Consider the following 18,443-nt stretch of genomic DNA (forward strand, 5'->3'; position numbering starts at 1 on the left):
ACCCAAAGTGACATAATGACTCAGAGCTACGAGCCAGGGAAGCAGAAAACAGCACACAAGCATACGGTCAGCCCAAGTTTCTGCTCAGGTTCTGGTGGGAAAGCATGCAGAAGAACATTTCGGACCGTACCCAGCACGGACCTGTTGGGGTAGCAAAACTTGTGATGGTGTGTGAATGAGCCATGCGGCATGTCATGGTCCAACAATCCCATTCTTCAGTTCTCCTGCCCTCTCAGTTAAGGCAGAGAGATGATTATACCATCTGTCCCGCTTTGCTACCAGGAGCCCGCTGCCTACCTTTGACGTGCCTGAGGCGAAGCGGGGGGCGTGGCCAGCACGGGGGCGTAAGGGTGGCAGGGTGTCTTCTTCAGGGCCTGGATCAGGTTCTGCCTGTACTCCGGATCTATGCACCACAATGAGCCTTTCCCGATATTCTGTGGGGAGAGAGAGAGAGCAACAGGGAATCAGGCACCTCAGGAAGAGCACGACGACGCTGTAGTCGAACTGAGGAAGTCTCACTTGGGCCACCTCGTTCACCTGCTCAGATGGGGGACTCCGACTGTTGAACCCGAGCAGCAAAAAGTCCCATCAGCAAACAGGCTTCACATCCACCGGCGTATTCCCGCCCCTAAGTGTCCACCTGATGCGTCCTCACATCTACTGACATCACGAGAGCCTCTCGAAGGCAGCTCTTCCCACAGGAGCTTCCCACGCCCACGTGGGGCGAACACGCTTCATCAGAATTCCGTGTCATTGACAGCGGAGCCGCGCGGGCCGGGATTCCCCGCACCCCTCCCCCGCCCACAACAACGAGCACGGCATGGCAAGTTAATGATTTGCATGCCAGTGAGATAAAGTCCGATTTGGAGTTCAATCGACAGCGTCTCCCCTCGCTTTAGATTGTGAGAGATGACAGCGGTGACCCTAAAAACAACATCGCATTGTGCGCAGAACGGTGACCTCACACACAGGCCTCGAGCCAGTGCAAACTCATGAGTCGAGACAGAGTCACTGTATCCCGCAGCAAGACAATCAAATTCATCCAGAATCAGAGGCAACTCATCCTCCTTCAGGGAGGATGAATATTGTTTTCAAATCAATAACGATGACCTTCGGAGCTCCTGCCCTTTCTCCGGTTTCCTACAGCCTGGAATTCCTTTGCTGATGTACACATTCTCTACCTCTCTAGAACCATCACTCCCAGTCCAGGATTTTCCTTCCTCTTGGAAGAGAGAGGTTCTGCCAAAGGACCTGCAGGATGGCGGGATTCAGCGGACAAAGCTACTGAAAACACCACCGCGCCCCCCCCCCCACTGCTGCCACAGAACACATGTCCAGAACAGTACGACCTTGGAAAAGACCTCAGGTGTACTCCTCTACTCTGTGTTACACTGTCAGCATGACGTGCTCCTTATTCTGCTTCAGCACAAACATTTTTGGTTCTGCTCTGTGCTTCCTGTGCAGAACAGCACATGGACCTCCTCCTATTTAAGGCTTGTGTCTTCCAAGAACTCAACAAGACTTCAGCAACCTCCAAGGAGTCATCAAAGGTGAATATATTCGTGGGCTAGAAGTTTAGAAGCACCTCTCATTTTAGGAACCGTCACACCATGTCATTATATATATTTTCATCCATGTTTCCAATGTGAGCAAGATAGGCTGAGGTTCTAAAAACATCCTGTAATCAGGACACACTGGTGGGCTCCTCAGTGCTCTCCCTGTTACCCATCTCACCATCCTAGCAGCAGGGGCATCCGAGTGACGACGGCCTCAAGATGGGAGCCCCCGTCGGAGGCAGAGGAGGGCGAGCAAAAGGGAAAATACTTGGATTACACTGGTCGCCAAGGCAACAGGCAGCAGCAGAGCACATGGGAGCTGTTTGATAGTCTTGGCAGAGGGATGCTTCCTTCACATTGGAAGCGTGGGTCTCAGAAGATGCCCCACTTCATCACCATCAAGACGGTTAATCCTATCAGCTCCCATGCAAAAATAAAAGCCTTCCATTACATAGACTCTCCCTCCCCTCAGTCCCGCAGTCTGCCTGAAAGGACTGTGAAATATGGAACTGGTGAGAAGCATTTGGTCTAAAGCTGCCTTTCAGGAGGCTTTGACATGGGCAAAGGACCGGTGTGCGAGTTTAATTACAGTATTTGTCCAGCAAAAAGAGGAACAAAGAGGATTTAGAGCCATGAGACCCATCCTTCTGCTGTGCATTCAAAGCAGATTCTCTCTGCAAGACCCCCGATTTAGGGCCCCTGTTAACCGAATGTTCACTCTGAGGACAGACCCCTCAGGGATCACCGTTAACTACACGTACGCTCTGCCAGTGGATCCCTTCAGGGCCTCTGTTAACTGCATGTACACTCTGAGGACAGACCCCTCAGGGATCACCGTTAACTACACGTACGCTCTGCCAGTGGATCCCTTCAGGGCCTCTGTTAACTGCATGTACACTCTGAGGACAGACCCCTCAGGGATCACCGTTAACTACACGTACGCTCTGCCAGTGGATCCCTTCAGGGCCTCTGTTAACTGCATGTACACTCTGAGGATGGAACCTTTCAGGACCAACCCCTGTAAAATCACCATTAACAGTGTAGACCCATCATAGCCTTGTAACCAAAAGCAGTATCTAGGCTTGGGCACTAATTCAGGGCAGTCACATTACATTAATAATCAAAGTAAAGCTACCAATTAATAAGAAGATTTATCAAGTAGTCTTCTATATAGAACATTATATATACATATACACATACACACACACACACACACACACACACACACACACACACAGGAACCAACCCTGAACCAGGCTCCAGCCCACGGCATAGTGCACTCACTCACAAACACACTCAATTTAGGCACTTCCGATTAATTAAAGTTGCATGTTTTTGGACTTTGGGAGGAAACCGGACTATCCTAAGTAAATCCATGGACACACAAGGGGGACATGCAAACGCCGTACACACAAAGCAACAGCGTGCAGTGACAGAGGTACCAAAAGCACCAACGTGCCACCTTCAATAGCAGACCTGCACAATGTGCGATTTTAATATCAACATTGCATGTTATGCACATGTAACTGTCACATCGCAAGGACTGCAATAGTCAGCTGGGTTAAGACAAGTTACACCAAAACATTTTTACTCTGTCAGAGGAAATTTAGCGAGCTTTGCTATTTTAATGATGGTTCCTTTTGCACAAGATCTGCATGCACTCTCTGAATCAATCATAATCATTCTCGTCCTTGCTGTCGGACTCACTCACAAAAAGGGTGGCACGTTTGTGACCAACTTAACTAAATGAGTGAGGAAGAGAAAAACAAAGAAGACACTAGTCACCAGAAGACATTCACCTTCGGCTGTATGGAGATATTTTGGATTCCATAGACTATTGAGCATTAGCAAGTGATTTGTCAGCACTGCTTTGTGACAGTCAGCGCACTGTCACAGTGTCACCACCGACTTATCTGACATACTCAATTGGTAGATAAGTTATTTGGCTATGCATTATTTTGGGTAAATTTTCAGCTTCTTTTTAGTTTCATAATTATCACAATATTTATATATAAAAAAAATATATATATTGCTATGTGGACTTTTCTCAACTTCATTCAGGCCTGCACAACACACCCAGTACATTCAAAAAATAAGGTTATACACAGCTGTCAGATATATATAATGGTTATTAATTAATATTATATTATTACATATCGTATTATGCACTATGTTAGATGATACGACTAAATGACAAGGCTACCCTCATTTTCAACGTGATTATCTTGAGATAAAGGAATCGCAGAACGTAATTTAAGCTAAATGACTTGAGTCAGTGATAACAAAGATGGGATAGGATTCTAAAGGGCACATATCTTAGTCATCTGTGGCTAACTTTGCATTATTGGGTGAATCGATGGATGCCTTCTTTTAAGCAGTTGCATTGCAGTCATGCTGTTCTGCTTTGCAATACTGACAGATGCATGCATTTTCATTCACTTTTCATGTGAAGTGCTTCCACATAACTAAGGCTTTCATTCTTTATTTGGACCCTAAATCCACTATTCTCCATCTTCCTTCCACCATATTGCCGAGTAACGGGGAAGACACGCTAAAAATTATAATAATAATAATTATCGTGACAGCTCTAATCTAATTCTTCGTATCGTCATACCATTCAGACATCATACCATGGTAAACAGTATTTTGCAGTATTTTCAAAAGCAACACAATTACGATATTCTGAAGTCTTGGTCATAAAATACATGACACAACATGCCAGTTGGGGGCTGGGGGGGGGGCATTTTTTCATGATTGACCACCCGCCATCCCACCCCACACGGATAATTTTCGCGTCAAGAGTTCAAAATACTGCGGTATACCACTTCACTGTGGTACCACCCCAAGTCTAGCGGTACTACAGTTAGGCAGGTACCAAGACAGGAGTCCTACTGGGACTCAAACTGATTACCTTCAGGCCACTAAGCTGTGTCCTTAACTACCAACAACCTGCCTGTCTGCATTTTTAAAGGTAGCAACCCAGCTAAAATTAGATGATGACGCTTCAAAGACAAGAATAGTCATGAACAAGCAGACAACGGTGGGTACGGTGGGGCCGAGGCGGGGAGAGCAGGCAGAATCTCTCTCGGAGCACAGCGCCGTTTACGGCCGGGCAGATGCAGCATGGGGAGATTTTCACAGGCAATATGGCGTCCCCCACAAAGCCGGCATACGGCGGGGAGCACTGGGCCGACCACACTGTCGTGGGGGGGGTGGCCTCCTCACGCCGTCACATGCTTCACACAGCTACTCATGCACAGCTTAGATTCTGTGGCTTGCGGTTCGAATACAGCACAAACTTTATCACCACTGGAGGTGGCCCCCATTCCCAATCCAGCACAGCGACCCCTGCAGGGCGACGGGCTGTTTGCACTGGCCGAGACCACGGTATGTCAGCAAAGCTGCTCCCCTCTAGTAACGTCACGGCGCACACACCACTCACCCCAGCCCACCCAAACCCACCACCATGGTTGCTTCACCTGCCCTGACCATGCCTCCATAACAAGTGCATGTAACTCTCTCTGCTCTATCAGGGAAAACTGTAAAAGGCAGAGAAATGACATATGCTGCAGCATCAGAGGTAAGGCAGAGGGTACGGCAAGGAGACAGCAGGGGGCAGCACCACGAACAGGGATCAGTCAGAACCAACCACAAGCCCGCTGCACTGTTACATGAACAACAGGGCGGCGCTCTAATCACCTTGAGAAGCAAGCCCAGCAAGTCCAGTCTCTATCCAGTGGGCCCTAGCTTAAAAGCACTAGGCCACTCTTACCATCTCAAGGACCACTTTTAACTGAATGGATGTCTGATCTACATAACAGCACTAGGTGACACACACTCAGATATGAAGTGGTCAGACCGTCCCACCCAGGCTCAATGTGGGGCATCCACGGCCCACACTGGGGGCCCCACCTGGACATAGCAGGATGATCACTCCACCTGGTCACTCTCCTGGCGCCTTTCCGTCCCCAACGTGTCAGGCAGTGCTGCCATCTCCATGGCGACCGCACAAATAATCAGTAGCGTCCCACGTGCCGCACGGCACCGTATTCCGTCCTGGCAGAAACGACGATGATGTGACCGTCACGGTCCTAAATTATCGAGAGGCGCGGAATGCGACGGACGGGCCCACTCGCCGACGTGCGGCGTCATGCACGGGGCCCGCGCGGCAGACCGACACGGCGCTCGCCGATCCGCCTCAGCGGCGCCGAGCCGATGATCCCGAAATGGCAGCGGGGTGTTTGTAAACAACGCCATGGAAACAACAGGCCTGCCAATGAGCAGGCGGCGGAGTGGAGCAGCAGCAGTGACCCGGCTCATTAAAGCTTTTCAAACTCACCTTCCGACGTCTGGGCTCCGTCCTGCAGGAGAAAAGCTCTGTCCCTTTTCCAGGTAACGCTTCACCATCTCTCTACAGCCAAACCAACGCAAACTGGACACCTGTGTCCTGTGGGTTTCCCCCCCCCATCTGTCCAGTGATGTACTAGCATCCTGCTCAGGGTGGTACACCCCAGCCCAGTGCTGCCCGGGATGGTCTCCAATCCCCCCACCCAACCCTGACCAGGAGAAGTGGCAGAAAGATGGCTGGATATCAAGTATGCCTCACACAAGTGATCTCAATGCCAGTTATAGTTAAGACCACGCATTTAAGATTATGGATCCATTAACTGAGTGGTAATTTACACAGCCTGCAAAGGATGTGACCCTAGGCCAGGTAAGGATTTATCTGTCACTGGAAGATCCTTTCCTTTTCAACGGGCACGTGGTGGAGAATGCCACGTGCAGAGCCTTATCACTGACACGCTCTTGGTCCGAGAAACTGTGCAAAAGCTGGAGGGCTTGTCCCTGAGAGGACAACGCCGAACGGACTGAGCAATGGGGAGGGGAGACTGCTCCAGTGGCTTCACATCAGCCTTATCCTGAAACACATACACACTCAGGCATTGGTGTCCCTGTTGCCACGGCAACTGCTTTCTTTCCATGTCAACTGCAACCCAGTTTCTATGGAGACGCATATACAAAAAAAAAAAAAAAAAAAAAAAAAAAAATCCTTCGCGCTGCAGCCGAGGACCAGATGGCAGTGAACTGTAAGAGTCACATGATCAGCTGTACCGCTCAAACCGGCGCGTGCGTGCATGCATTTGGACACACATACAGTGATGCGTGCGCGCACACACACACACACACACCAGTGTAAACGTGCTGAGATTCCTCCTGCTACAGCCCTCACTGCTCTTAGGTTAACCCCTAACGCACTCCCACTCCTCACCCCCCACTGAAGTAACCCTCACACCTCAAACTCTTCTCTCTGGTTGTGATTCATTGCTGCTGCATGCCTCACACTGGCCGCATTCCTATGGTCTCTCTATGTCATCTCACATAAACCTTCATATGGTCCAAAAATCCGCCACATAACAAGACAAGCTCACCAAGAATACAGTCCCATTTACATCAGGCTACCCAAAAGCAATCCTGATCTACACAAAAAACAGACCCACTTATTTCATTAAACCTTTGAAAAGTAGGTCACAGCTTTGCACATGTACTAAAATGGCGTTACATTCAACAACATCCTTTCATACAGAGAGAATAGAAAGCTTGAATTTGCTGAAAAAACACACTTATCCCTGCCAGGCCAGAGGGCGGATCACTCCGGAGCCTCCATAAAAGTGACTTTACACTGCGCACCTTTCAAAAGTCCCGACCTGTCAACACACTGCATCACACTGTGGGTTTACACCCAGACACTCTCCTGTGGCCGTTTATACATCCAAGCTTTGAACAGGAGCGGCCGAGGTTAAGGACATCTCTCCAAGGTACAGGAACAGCCCTCCATGAAGGCATGACCTTTTCCGTGACTGAGCTCTGAGAAACAGCACACAAAGACGCACCTTTTCAACACAAACACAACAAAGTGAGCCTGATAAACTACATGTGAAAGGGCCAAATTCCACAGGAGCTCAACTGAGCCCCCCCCCCCCCCCGAGACCACACACACAGCCTCACCTGACTTCGGTCCTTGTCCACCTTCTTGAAACACTTATTGAGGGATAGGTTGTGGCGGACAGAGTTCTTCCACCCTGTGGGGGCGCTGGCGAAGTACGGGAAGTGCTCCAGGATCCAGCTGTAGATGTCCTTGACAGGGAGCCGCTTGGCGGGCGCGTCCTCGATGGCCATGAAGATGAGGCAGCTGAAGGAGTAGGGCGGTTTGCAGTTGGGGCTGTGCCTGGCACCGTGGGGCGGGTCGCAGGGCACGGGGGAGGGTGGCCCGTCGTCCTCCAGCTCCTGCAGTGGGCTCACACTACGCAGCACCGGGTCACCAAAGCTGTTGAGGAGGTTCTTGCTCTCGTGCAGCCAGTTTAAGTTGGTCAACTCCTCATCGTCCATGTGGGGGCGCTCGGGGCGCGAAGCCGCCAAGCCTGGTTCCATCTCCTCGGCCTCCCGCGGGGTCCTGGTGAGCGAGCGAGTCCCACGCAGGGGGCTCAGCCCGCTGGCCACGCCCACGCCGGAACATTCCGGCTTCTTGCTGGGAGGCATGACAGGACCCATGCAGAGCTAAACACCTGTGGAGAGGCAGATCGTGTGATCAACGCAGCCGGGTCAGCCAAAGTCGACGGAGTTCAACCAAGGTCAAGCAGAGCTACCCGGGGTCAAGCAGGCTTCAAGCTCAGCACTGTGAAAGGTGCACACACCCTAGGTCACAATGGTTTCATAGATAAGGCCGCAACTAACTATCTGCTAGTGCTCCTCCGACAGCCTGGCTCTGACCCCACTGGGTATGACACAACCAGGGGATTACTTCAGCACCCACATTAAATCATTAACATCATTTTCAATATAATGATCCTGAATAAATGGAAGGGGTTCCTTCAGGGACAGCAATTAAAAACAATTCTGCGGGTTTCACCCAGCAATGGAGCTGAAATCTTTGACTGTTACCTTGTGATTCCACTGGCATTCTGGATTAGCAGCTGTCATGGGCTCTCTGGAAGCCGGCCTCACTGTCTATCTAATTAAACCAGCCGACGTATGCCTTAATCCCTCCATTTCCCCGGATTTGTTAATCACAGCAGTTACTGAAAAATATCCGCCTGCTATAGAACTGCTCAGTGCGGCATCGTTTCCGGACAGAGGACAGCACAGGGTTTTATATAGCGGCAGGATGCGACGTCCGCTAAATGAAAGAGCAGTGAGGGGTGGAAGCGCACGGTGCATGAAGCGCAGCTTTCCCCGTTCGTTCGGGATCGACGACAGCACAGACGCAAGCCTGACACGGCTGTGAGCCCGCCCCCATCACACAGGCCCGCCTCTACGAGGTCCCTGTGCTAACGGGACGCTGACTGTACACCTCCATAGAATGACGTGCACTTCACAAATGACAAAGGTCTCATGATTTATTTACGAAAACAAGCTTTCCGATACATTGCCAGCAGTTAAGGCTTCAGGAAGGCTACATAGAAAAATAACCCATTAGACAATGGACATGGAATTAAGCATTTTTTACATAATACAGAATGTAATGAAAACGGCTTTATGTTAAATGGGACCCTGTTTAAAACATTCTTAAGCAAAGTGATATCGTTAACCCAGGCATAGATCTTTGCAGAAAGCTGCCGATCCAACATTGTCTCCAAATGGGAGCTGTGGTCCCGTGAGTCCTTGAAATTATATTATAGCTGACAGTAAAGTCATTTAATTGCACAGTTGCTATGACAACACTTCACTCTGTTTGGGCCTAATTTGCTTAACTGCCAATTGCATCCCCTAGGGAGCCCATACATCATTCTTCTCCAGTCCTTTGTGCTAAACAAACTTACAAACACCACCGCAGGAGCACCCTTCGCCTTTGGAGCCCCAGACCGTGGTGTAGGCCCTTTACTGATCTGCACTTCTAGTCTAACTATCGCTATTAAACCCCTACGTGGCGTTTCGATCCCGGACATATTAACTTAAATAAATGCCGTTTATTGACACAGGCAGTTTGGCAATGCGGCCGCGAAGCGTCACTCTGCATTCTCCTCGAAGTAAAAGTGCAAGCTCAGAGAAATTAGAGAGGAAAAGGAGCAAAGCGCAACCCCGAAAACTTTGTTTCGCAACATCTGACGTTTCCTGCATCCTGCGGAAGAAATGGCACGGCGCTGGAAAGCAGAGCCCGGGGCTGGAGTAAGGGCTGGGGAGCGGGGCGGACGGACCTTCCTGCCACGCGTCACGGACTGCGAGCCCCTTCCTGCACGCCCGTCAGGCTCGGGCGGCCGGGTCCGAACCACGGTGCTTCACGGTGCTGCATAGTGTGTTAAAACCATGCGAGACTGGGGACAGTGGCGTGGCATTTCCAAATGCCTGAATGTCACGACCATCAATGTCACATGGCGCAACGAAAACAAAGTGTACGATAAGCGATCGTTACGGAAAGGGTAAAGAAATATTACTTTTATACACGCGCACGCACGCACGCACCCACCCCTGCATTATCTCAGAGCCCAGGCATCTCTCGGTATCCTATAGCACGCCGTTTCTAAAAGGACGAACAGACCGTCTCTTTACCTTACCTGGGTATAAACCGAACCGGCTGCACAAACTGTCGCTGCGATCAACGTTTCTGCAAAAAAATCCTTCAAAATCTTCCATTGCATTCTTCAGCCAAAGTGAAACTCCGACCTCCAGAGTAAAAACCCGGGAAGGGGGACGAAATCCCGGCAGGCATCTGCACGCAGCTTCGGCACACAGAAAACCCTCCAACCGCCCCTGCTGTCCCGGCCGCCAGTCTGCCTCTGTGTGTGTGTATGTGCGTGTATGTGCGTGTGTGTTTTGGGCTCTTCTAGCTGTGAGAGGAAAAAATAAACTGGTGGACCGCGAATGAAAAGTGCACACATGAGCAGAGGGGAAGGCTGCGGGTGGGGCGTCATCGCCGCGGCTGGGTTTGCGGAGCCCGGCGGCGGCTGTCCGCGCCTAAGCGCGCTCTGCCCAGCAGCTGTCCGGTAAAGACCGATTAATTACTCCCGCTCTAAGGAAGGGGTGGGGGTCACGCTACGGTAAACACTCTTCTGATACTAACCTTACATCTTTTCGCGTTCATTTGATTTTTCGGGTTGGAGTTCCAACTAACGACCATATCTTTCTCATTATCCCAAAAAGGCGAAGCAACTTAATTATTACTGTCAGCATAGCGTTAAGAATTTACTCCAGTAAAATTTCCCCGAACGAAGCCATTTGTCCTGCGTTAAAACTTTATGCATGGCACAGGCCGGCAAATCTAGCAGTCGAAATATGACATTACAGGGTGAGACCACTCTCCTATTCCAGACATGAGTAGGGGGTTAGAAAAAATGCGGCAGGGCAATAAGTGCCAAGCAAGAACTAGAATAGCTACAGTCGTACTGAGCCACTCTTAAATTAGCACTAAGTGTGTGAATTGTCTTCTAGTATGCAGACCACCCATTTGTAAAATAAATTGAAACGATAACGCTGCTCATATCACATGAATAAGTTATCCGACATATAAAGCGTCCTACTTACGATCGTTCATATCCTTTCGGCTTTGTCTCACAAGCAGTTCTTAGGGAGGTAATTGGTAAGCTGGGACAATTTTTGAAATTTTACTCTCACTGTAAAAATATGATCTTAGTTATAAATATTAAAACATGAAAGTGTTATTGAAAGCCCAAGAACTGAACCAATGAACCAATGTTCATAGACCACAGAGATGTAAAGAATCAAGCATGTGTGACCCAGTTTACCCTTTCCTTCCACCTAACCAATACTGACCCTACTCCATATTTACTTTTGATACATCTTGTGGTACATATACGTGTTTATAGATGTTCAGTTAGAGGTTCTCCTTATAAATGGTTAGTGAACACAAACAAGGCTGTCAGCAGGTCTCCATCATGTTAAAAGGGCCACTTCAAATTAAGACTGAACATCTTTCTCCATCAGAGAGACAAACAAGTGGTTCACCATCTGGAAATCCAGACTGGAAGAACAGAGACCCTGTCCACATACTGCAGCAGCAAGTACCCTGATGAGTACTCAACTCTTGTTCACCACACTTGAAATACGCACATGCAAATAAATAACAGTAGCTTGCAAAAAAAATCTGGTCAAATATGGAAAAAAGATAAAACTCAAAGATTATAGCTAAAAGAACCAATGAAAGATGCTGGGCTTAGAACGTGGACATTTTCACCACAAACTCTGAAGAAAACCAAGGATAGAAGATAAGTACCAGTAAGCTTGAACATCACGTTCAAAATCTGAACATAGGCTACCGGGGCAGGTGAGTTGTGCTTAGAGTCCTAGACCACAACAGAGCACCGATGTTGGCTTTAAACTGAAGAGGCAGAGAGCACCCCCAGGACTTTAGTCATTTTGACTCACTCACTGCAGCCCAGTGTTTCTCAACCCAGTCCTTGGGGACCCCCAGACAGTCCATGTTTTTGCTACTTGCCAGCTCCGGGAGCAAAAACATGGACGGTCCCCGAGGACCAGTTTGAGAAATACTGTTGTAGCCCAGGCTTTGACACATACTGTAGCAGCCTTCCTACCTGGAATTCTGCTCCCTCTCGGACTCTCATTGAGGTGGACTCCTGCTTTGGCCTCCTCGCCGTGTCTTTGTGACAGGTTGTTTATAGACCTTGTGCGTCTACACGTCTCAATTCATGCGACGATGGGGTAAAAAAAAAAAAACAACAAAAAAACCACAGAAAGCCTCCAAGATCTATGTCAAAGCCCCAACAAGCCCTGACTCATACGTCTACTGTTTACTTGAGGAGCTGGAGCTGTCAGCAAACTCCTCCCTACACAGGAGTCACATATTTATTTACCTAAAGAGCTGTCAGCAAACTCCTCCCAACAAAGGAGTCACGTGTCTTTCCCGAGGTCTACCTGTCCGGTGAGTCTAAACTCCCTTGCATCTCATTCTTTTTTAGTTTAGGTTGTAAATAGCTGAAGTACAGCAGCCTGTGAAGTGGGTTTCTTATCTGCAAAGGTAGAAGACAAAGGATAAGAGCTAGCTTCACACCACCAGAGCAACCTTCCACAGTCAGCTTCAGCTTCAGCTCCAAACCCAATCTTGTCACTGTCATCCAGAAACATCCCGCCTCAGGCCAAACTGCATCATGATTTATCAAAAATACTGTTTTAATCATGGCTGAAATGTTTAGTCTCTGTTTTCCTTTTAATTTCCAGGCGTATAATAAATTCACACACGCAGCCAAGTACTGAGTCATGGTTTCCAAGACGTAAAAAAGAGGTTAATGTCAGTTAGTAGCTGCTGAGATTATTTATTACTATTTTATGACAGACCTTTGAGAGTAGTGATTTATACACAAACAGCCCATGGTGTCTCACAGGGTAAACTGCCCTGGCAGTGTCTTGTAGCTATTAAACCCAGCAGAGCTATTTAACAATGGTAGGACATTTTCAGCAAGCTTTCCATCTAACCCTTTAGTAGAAGGGGAGTGCCGCTTCATGCAGTTCAGTCTCAGGGGAGAACCCTGCGAGGTGAAAGAAGACACGTCCCCTTGCTTTGCAGAGCAGGCCAGTAGATACGCTACCTCTGAAGGCGTGACTCATGCCCGTTACCTCTGGGGAGTCTGATCACAGAGCTCTGCGCTAACTGCTGCGGAGGAAAGGGGGGGACAGGCATGGAGAAGCATCCACTTCACCATGGAGATCAGTAGCTCACTTGACTGATGGTCATCCATGTGCAGTGATAGGTGAAGTTAGGGATCGTCCTGTTTGAATGGACTCACGACTGCCACAGCGCCGCAGTGTAACCTGACACCCCAGGGACTTCTGGGTAAAGTGCTTGCTAAGGCAGAGGAGGTCACTTTTCTGCCGCCCTTTAAAGGAGAGGGGGTGCTCCCTCTCTACCAATCAGAGACTGAACAGATGGATTAAATCACTTTTTGATACCAGTGGAGAGAATATAGTCATTGTTGATATATTTTGACTGTCTGCTAAACCCAGAAGACAGACAAATTCCTCAGCCCTGGAAGATAAAGAAATCCCCAGGATTACAGCTGCATTACACTAATGTACACTAGTGTGTTCCCTCCAGTCCAGTGGGCACCTAGCATGGACCACAGCTCATTAAAACTTAAGCATTCACTTTTTATACATTTCTTTTGACCTAAAAGTAGATTGTTATTATTAGTGCTACAATTTGCAGAAATGAGAACTTTGAATTAGTTACACTTAGAAAAGGTACGTCATACTAAGCCAAAGAGGTCTGAAAATCAGCACTTTTGAAGGCAACTCGCAGAGTTCCAAAGAAGGTGAAGCTGACGCTCCAATCGCTGGTACGGCTTTGTGTGTCAAATAACGTATTCATGTGATATTATTTAACACGTCAAGGGGAAAAATGATGACACACATCAAACACACAAATGACACTGGCACTAGCAAATCAAAGCTTACCAACAGGCATAGATGGACACTTAATAGGACAATCACTAAACATAAAGGCATGGTTTCAAAAATGACTACAAAAATGGCGTCTCCGTCTCAATAATAACCAGACACTGGCTTCAAAACGCTCAAATGTACATCCGAGCCATCACTTGGAATCTGCTCATATCCATGTCCACTGCGGAATCCAGTGTAAGAGGCACAAAACCGCGACATCTAAGGAAAGAAGTATACCAACACTGTCAAATAGTCATCTCTCACCCTTTTTCCTCCATCCAAAAAGGTTACATTTAGAGAAAAGCACACCAACAATGTCCACTGGTATAGGGAGCCATCTCATTGGGGGCATTAATCCAACGACAGCTAATGCTTAGCTACTTACAAGACAACAAGAATTTATTTTGCACGGGCCAATACGAAGATATGAAATGACTTGACATGAAAAACCCATAATTCCAGAGGCTAATCATCCAGACTCTCATGCAGTCGTCAGAAGGGAAAGCAGACCTGTGTCACAGCATCTTAGGCTGTTCAAGGCTGCCCCTGCAAGTGTGTCACCACTGTTAGTGAGGACAGAGCGCGCTCTGGTTTCCCTGGCAACTGGAAGAGCCAGGGTGGAGTGACAAGCTGTGTTAATTCTCTCACCCATGAACTGCAGGGATCACCACCATTCATCTTCATTTCCATCGGTCTGTGTCACTGAATTAGGGGTATTAGTCTACTGGCATGGCTGAGCTCAGTATTCCAGGGCTGTTCTCTCTCCTGACTTCATGTAGAACATACTCATCTCCAACTAGGAGTCCACGGCTGTTCCTTCTCCTGACTATGCAGAATGTACTCACCCTCAGTCAATGAGATTAGTGTCGGCACCAAAATTCAGTGCAACAGCCCTAAAAACATAGCTGAGTGAATGCATCTTATAAGGGTATTGATACTAGTGAAAGTTTAGGCTTGGCTAAAGATGCGTATGCCCCCGTGGCAGAGAGGAAAAGGCCAATGGGAGGCATGCTCCTGGGACTGTGGCTTCTGCAAGGACATTGCAGACAGGAGGTCAAACTTGGGTTATAGGTCAGGGAGACCCACAGGGACCTCCAATGGAAAAGGTTGTGGCCCCAGGCTCCCCCAAGCCAAGTGCTAATGCCTCTCCCACAGGAGACATTTCAATAGCCTTGAAAGCTCCCAGTGAGACTGCTGGGGTTACACACCCATCTGCTGAGAAGAAATCAATGGTGAAAATGCATTGTTTGTGACTTCAGGTTCTCCCTCTTTCCAAGGTCCGACACTACTAAGAGACAGCCTAAGAGTGGAGATCAGCCAATAATGCCAAACCTCCACACAGCAGCTTACCCGTTTGCAGAAAGGTACACAGTGATGAAGGAGAACAGACAGCACTGGGATGTGCAGTTAGTGCCAAGTACAATAATAGTAAGCATGGAGTAATAGTAACACAGCTGAATACAGTAAGAGTTGCACAACAGAAATAGACAGTGCTGAGTAAGTGTAAGCCATTTCACAGTCACTTTGGCAGAGTAGTGCCTTGTGGTTGTGACTTAGGTAAGATTACTGGTAACATAAGGACCACCAAAGACCTGATGGCAGATCTTCAAGGTTAGAAACATTCTTTAGGAAGACCTGGTGGATCCCCACTGCAGGCTGGGATACAAGGGTGAACATTAACCTCATATGACTACACACTGAGCCTGGGGGCAAGCAGTCAGTAGTTTATGTGCATGGATGCCATCTCTAACAGGGTGGCTAATTCGTGGAGCACCCAGGGCAAGGCCAGGGCACATCCGGCTCCATGCTGACTTCCTGGCTACCTCTTTAGGTACAGCCATGCCCATGGCCCTAATCCTTAATCAGTGAGCCTGAAAGGAAGGCTTTGGGTGGTCACAACTCCCTTCTGCACCACTGCATCGTCGCTGTCACATAGCCAGCAATTCATAAAAGTGACATCTTTAGTAATGGTGCAGTCTTTGTTTGATGGAAGTTCAGCATAAACTGTCCGTGTGTTTTTAAATTTCTAACATTATAAATGATGGTTTGGCCTTCCGCATCAAATGCAATTCACAGACAGAAGTTCTCCTTTGGTATTAGCATTCCGTCGGCTCTGTCCGAGCGTGTTCCCTCTACCTGCTCCTGCTATGTCAACATGCCAGTACAGACACAAGTTCTGCAAAAACATCATTACACTGTCATTTCCTGCTTTCGGTTTGCTGTTAACGTTAAACATTCACACGTGGGTTATGCCACAGATAAAGTGTGCAAAGGTGAATGCTATTATCTGGTAAATACTTACATTAACAGTAACCTCAGCAAATATGGAGGAAATGCCCTCCACCTCAGCCTAGGAAACCACAGGGCCGCATGTGAACACATGTATGCTCCAGGTCAACCGCTCCTAACCTATGTATGTTCACGACTGACCTTGATCTTAACATGCACCATAAGGAATACATGCTGATGATTTGGTGTTTGACACATAAGCTGAGCACACAAGTGCAGGTCTTAGGGCCAGAGGTTCTGTGGTCAGAACTGACTGGTCCAGTCAAGAGGCATAGCTACGTGATCAGCGACTGGAGGGGGGCTCTCACTGGAGGGAGGCTCTCAGGCCAGGATAATCACACTGCCCAGCTTTCAAAATCAGTAACATCCCAGATTCTCTGCTGACAGAGTTCCCTGGCCATAAAGTAAGAATTTCATTGTACTGAGAAATACTACTTTTTCTGTACATATGATAATAAACTCTTTGAATCTTGAATCTTGAATCTCTGGCATCACTCACTTTGGGGCCAGAACTGAAGGAGACTGGACTGATGAGTACTGAGGAAATCTCACTGAGACCCCCCAGTGGTGTAGCAGGAACTCTGTGTTCAACTACTGAACTGAGAAAGCAGCACCTGCAGTGAGTGGGCTATGGGCAATGAAGATCACTGGCATGACGCACAACACATCCCAGGTGTTGATGTTTGAGGAGCATGAGATTTCCCTGCTCCTCAGGTGAAGTTCAGCTCGGTAGACTGATGAGCGAGAAAGACCTTACAGTCTGAAGAAATAGGAAACTTGTTCCACCATAGCTATAAGATATTGTTCCCTCTCGACAGGGGACAGACTGATGTCCTTGTGGTCTGGTACCATATGTGAGGTACACAGTGTCTGCAGATTGGCGGTGGGAGGAACAGGGGAACAGGAGCTGCAGTAATGGAGTCCTGCAGGAGCAGACAACTGTTCCATGTCACCTTTTGCAGTCCTTCGTCAAGCTCTGTGAGAGTCACAGCAAGAGTCCACGAGTACAAACAGGGACACTGCTGGAGTCAACTGCAGTGTGTAACAGGGAGCTGACGGAGATAATTAGGAATAAGTCTAACACCACAAAGGACCCCACTACAGCACTGCCTAAGCCTGCAATATCAGTGCTGGGCTTGCAAATGCCGGGTCCCTGAGACTCAACCATCAGACAGCTCTTTAAGCTTTAAAGGGGAACTATGCTCCACTGGCCATTTATGCTGCATTCAAAGCCCATGGAACTCAAAATAAATCTACATGTAGAAGGAAAGGAAGACACCACAGTGTGGGACAAGGTAGTGCAACACAATTAAGGTATTTTTAATGTTCTCTATCTTTCTGGGTTAGACCCTAGAGTCAGTCGAGGGAGTATACAGTCAGTGAAGAAGTGTCAGTTCTGACACAAGAAGTTAAATCAGAAAACCATCCTCAGAAATACCTGGAGGGATGCATCCCACTGCAGAAAACATGGCTGAATCTAGCCCTTGTTTTTAGATGGTGGCCATCTGAAAGCACCAGCTTGGGTTGTTGATGGTGCCATAGCAACAAAGACAGGCAATAGGACCAGAGGTGATCCCAATGGCGCACGTCACTCAGATGACAGTGACAGCATGGTTACAAAGAAAAAATAGGCCACAGGTCTCGTAGCAGAACATCATTTCGGAGAAATGTTCTAGTACATCCAGTTACATGATACCCGGAATGGTGTACCACAGAGGACTGATACCATGAGACTGTTTGGCAAGGATCTTGGCCAACGTGTATGCGATCTGTTTTCTGAGACACACTATTCCAATTTGTGAGATACGTACTAATTTAAACAGTAATGAATTCAACATTCCTTCCATTAACCCCAGTACAAGTGGTAAACAACCATTGAAAAACATGTTTGTCACAACGCAAGTGAGCTGGGACACGTTACGACGTATTCCTGGTCCCCAGCAATTCAGCTACATCTCAGCCCAGTATTATGTGAGCAATGCTGCAGGGCAACTGGCCACACTGACTGAATAAGGCAAGGTACCTCGTTCATTAGCTAACTAGCAACGTAACCTCTTCACTTATTGGACTAGACCATCTAGACAAAGTCAACTGATAGGGAGCAGGCAAATGACATGACAGACAGCTTTGTTTTCTCTGGTGAGCTGACAAGCACAAAAGACTGAAGTTCTCAGTCAAGGAGTTACAAAG

The 18,443-nt window shown here is 48.1% G+C and overlaps 2 protein-coding genes across 7 annotated transcripts in view; one reads left to right on the top strand and one right to left on the bottom strand.

Annotated features, from left to right (window-relative positions):
• The window catches only part of foxn3 (forkhead box N3), a 39,635-nt gene that overhangs the window by 15,954 nt on the left and 5,238 nt on the right, over nt 1-18,443 (bottom strand). For 2 of the 6 annotated variants that reach the window (XM_072699120.1, XM_072699118.1), the window contains exons 3-4: nt 7,563-8,119; nt 298-434 (exon numbers count right to left, since the gene is read on the bottom strand). In XM_072699120.1, the coding sequence (XP_072555221.1) occupies nt 298-434; nt 7,563-8,105 (680 nt within the window). In that variant the 5' untranslated portion in view covers nt 8,106-8,119. Of the gene's footprint in view, nt 1-297; nt 435-7,562; nt 8,120-8,495; nt 8,825-10,105; nt 10,525-10,611; nt 10,847-12,100; nt 12,199-12,379; nt 12,396-18,443 lie in introns of those variants that run through there. The other 4 variants (XM_072699122.1, XM_072699121.1, XM_072699119.1 and 1 more) reach the window with 4 other exon arrangements.
• The window catches only part of LOC111852627 (26S proteasome regulatory subunit 4), a 58,122-nt gene continuing 48,476 nt past the window's right edge, over nt 8,798-18,443 (top strand). Inside the window, exon 1 of the mRNA XM_072699124.1 lies at nt 8,798-8,801. Within this exon, the coding sequence (XP_072555225.1) occupies nt 8,800-8,801 (2 nt within the window). The 5' untranslated portion in view covers nt 8,798-8,799. The remainder of the gene's footprint in view (nt 8,802-18,443) is intronic.

The sequence above is a fragment of the Paramormyrops kingsleyae genome, chromosome 14 (assembly GCF_048594095.1).
Source record: "Paramormyrops kingsleyae isolate MSU_618 chromosome 14, PKINGS_0.4, whole genome shotgun sequence".
Taxonomy (NCBI): domain Eukaryota; kingdom Metazoa; phylum Chordata; class Actinopteri; order Osteoglossiformes; family Mormyridae; genus Paramormyrops; species Paramormyrops kingsleyae.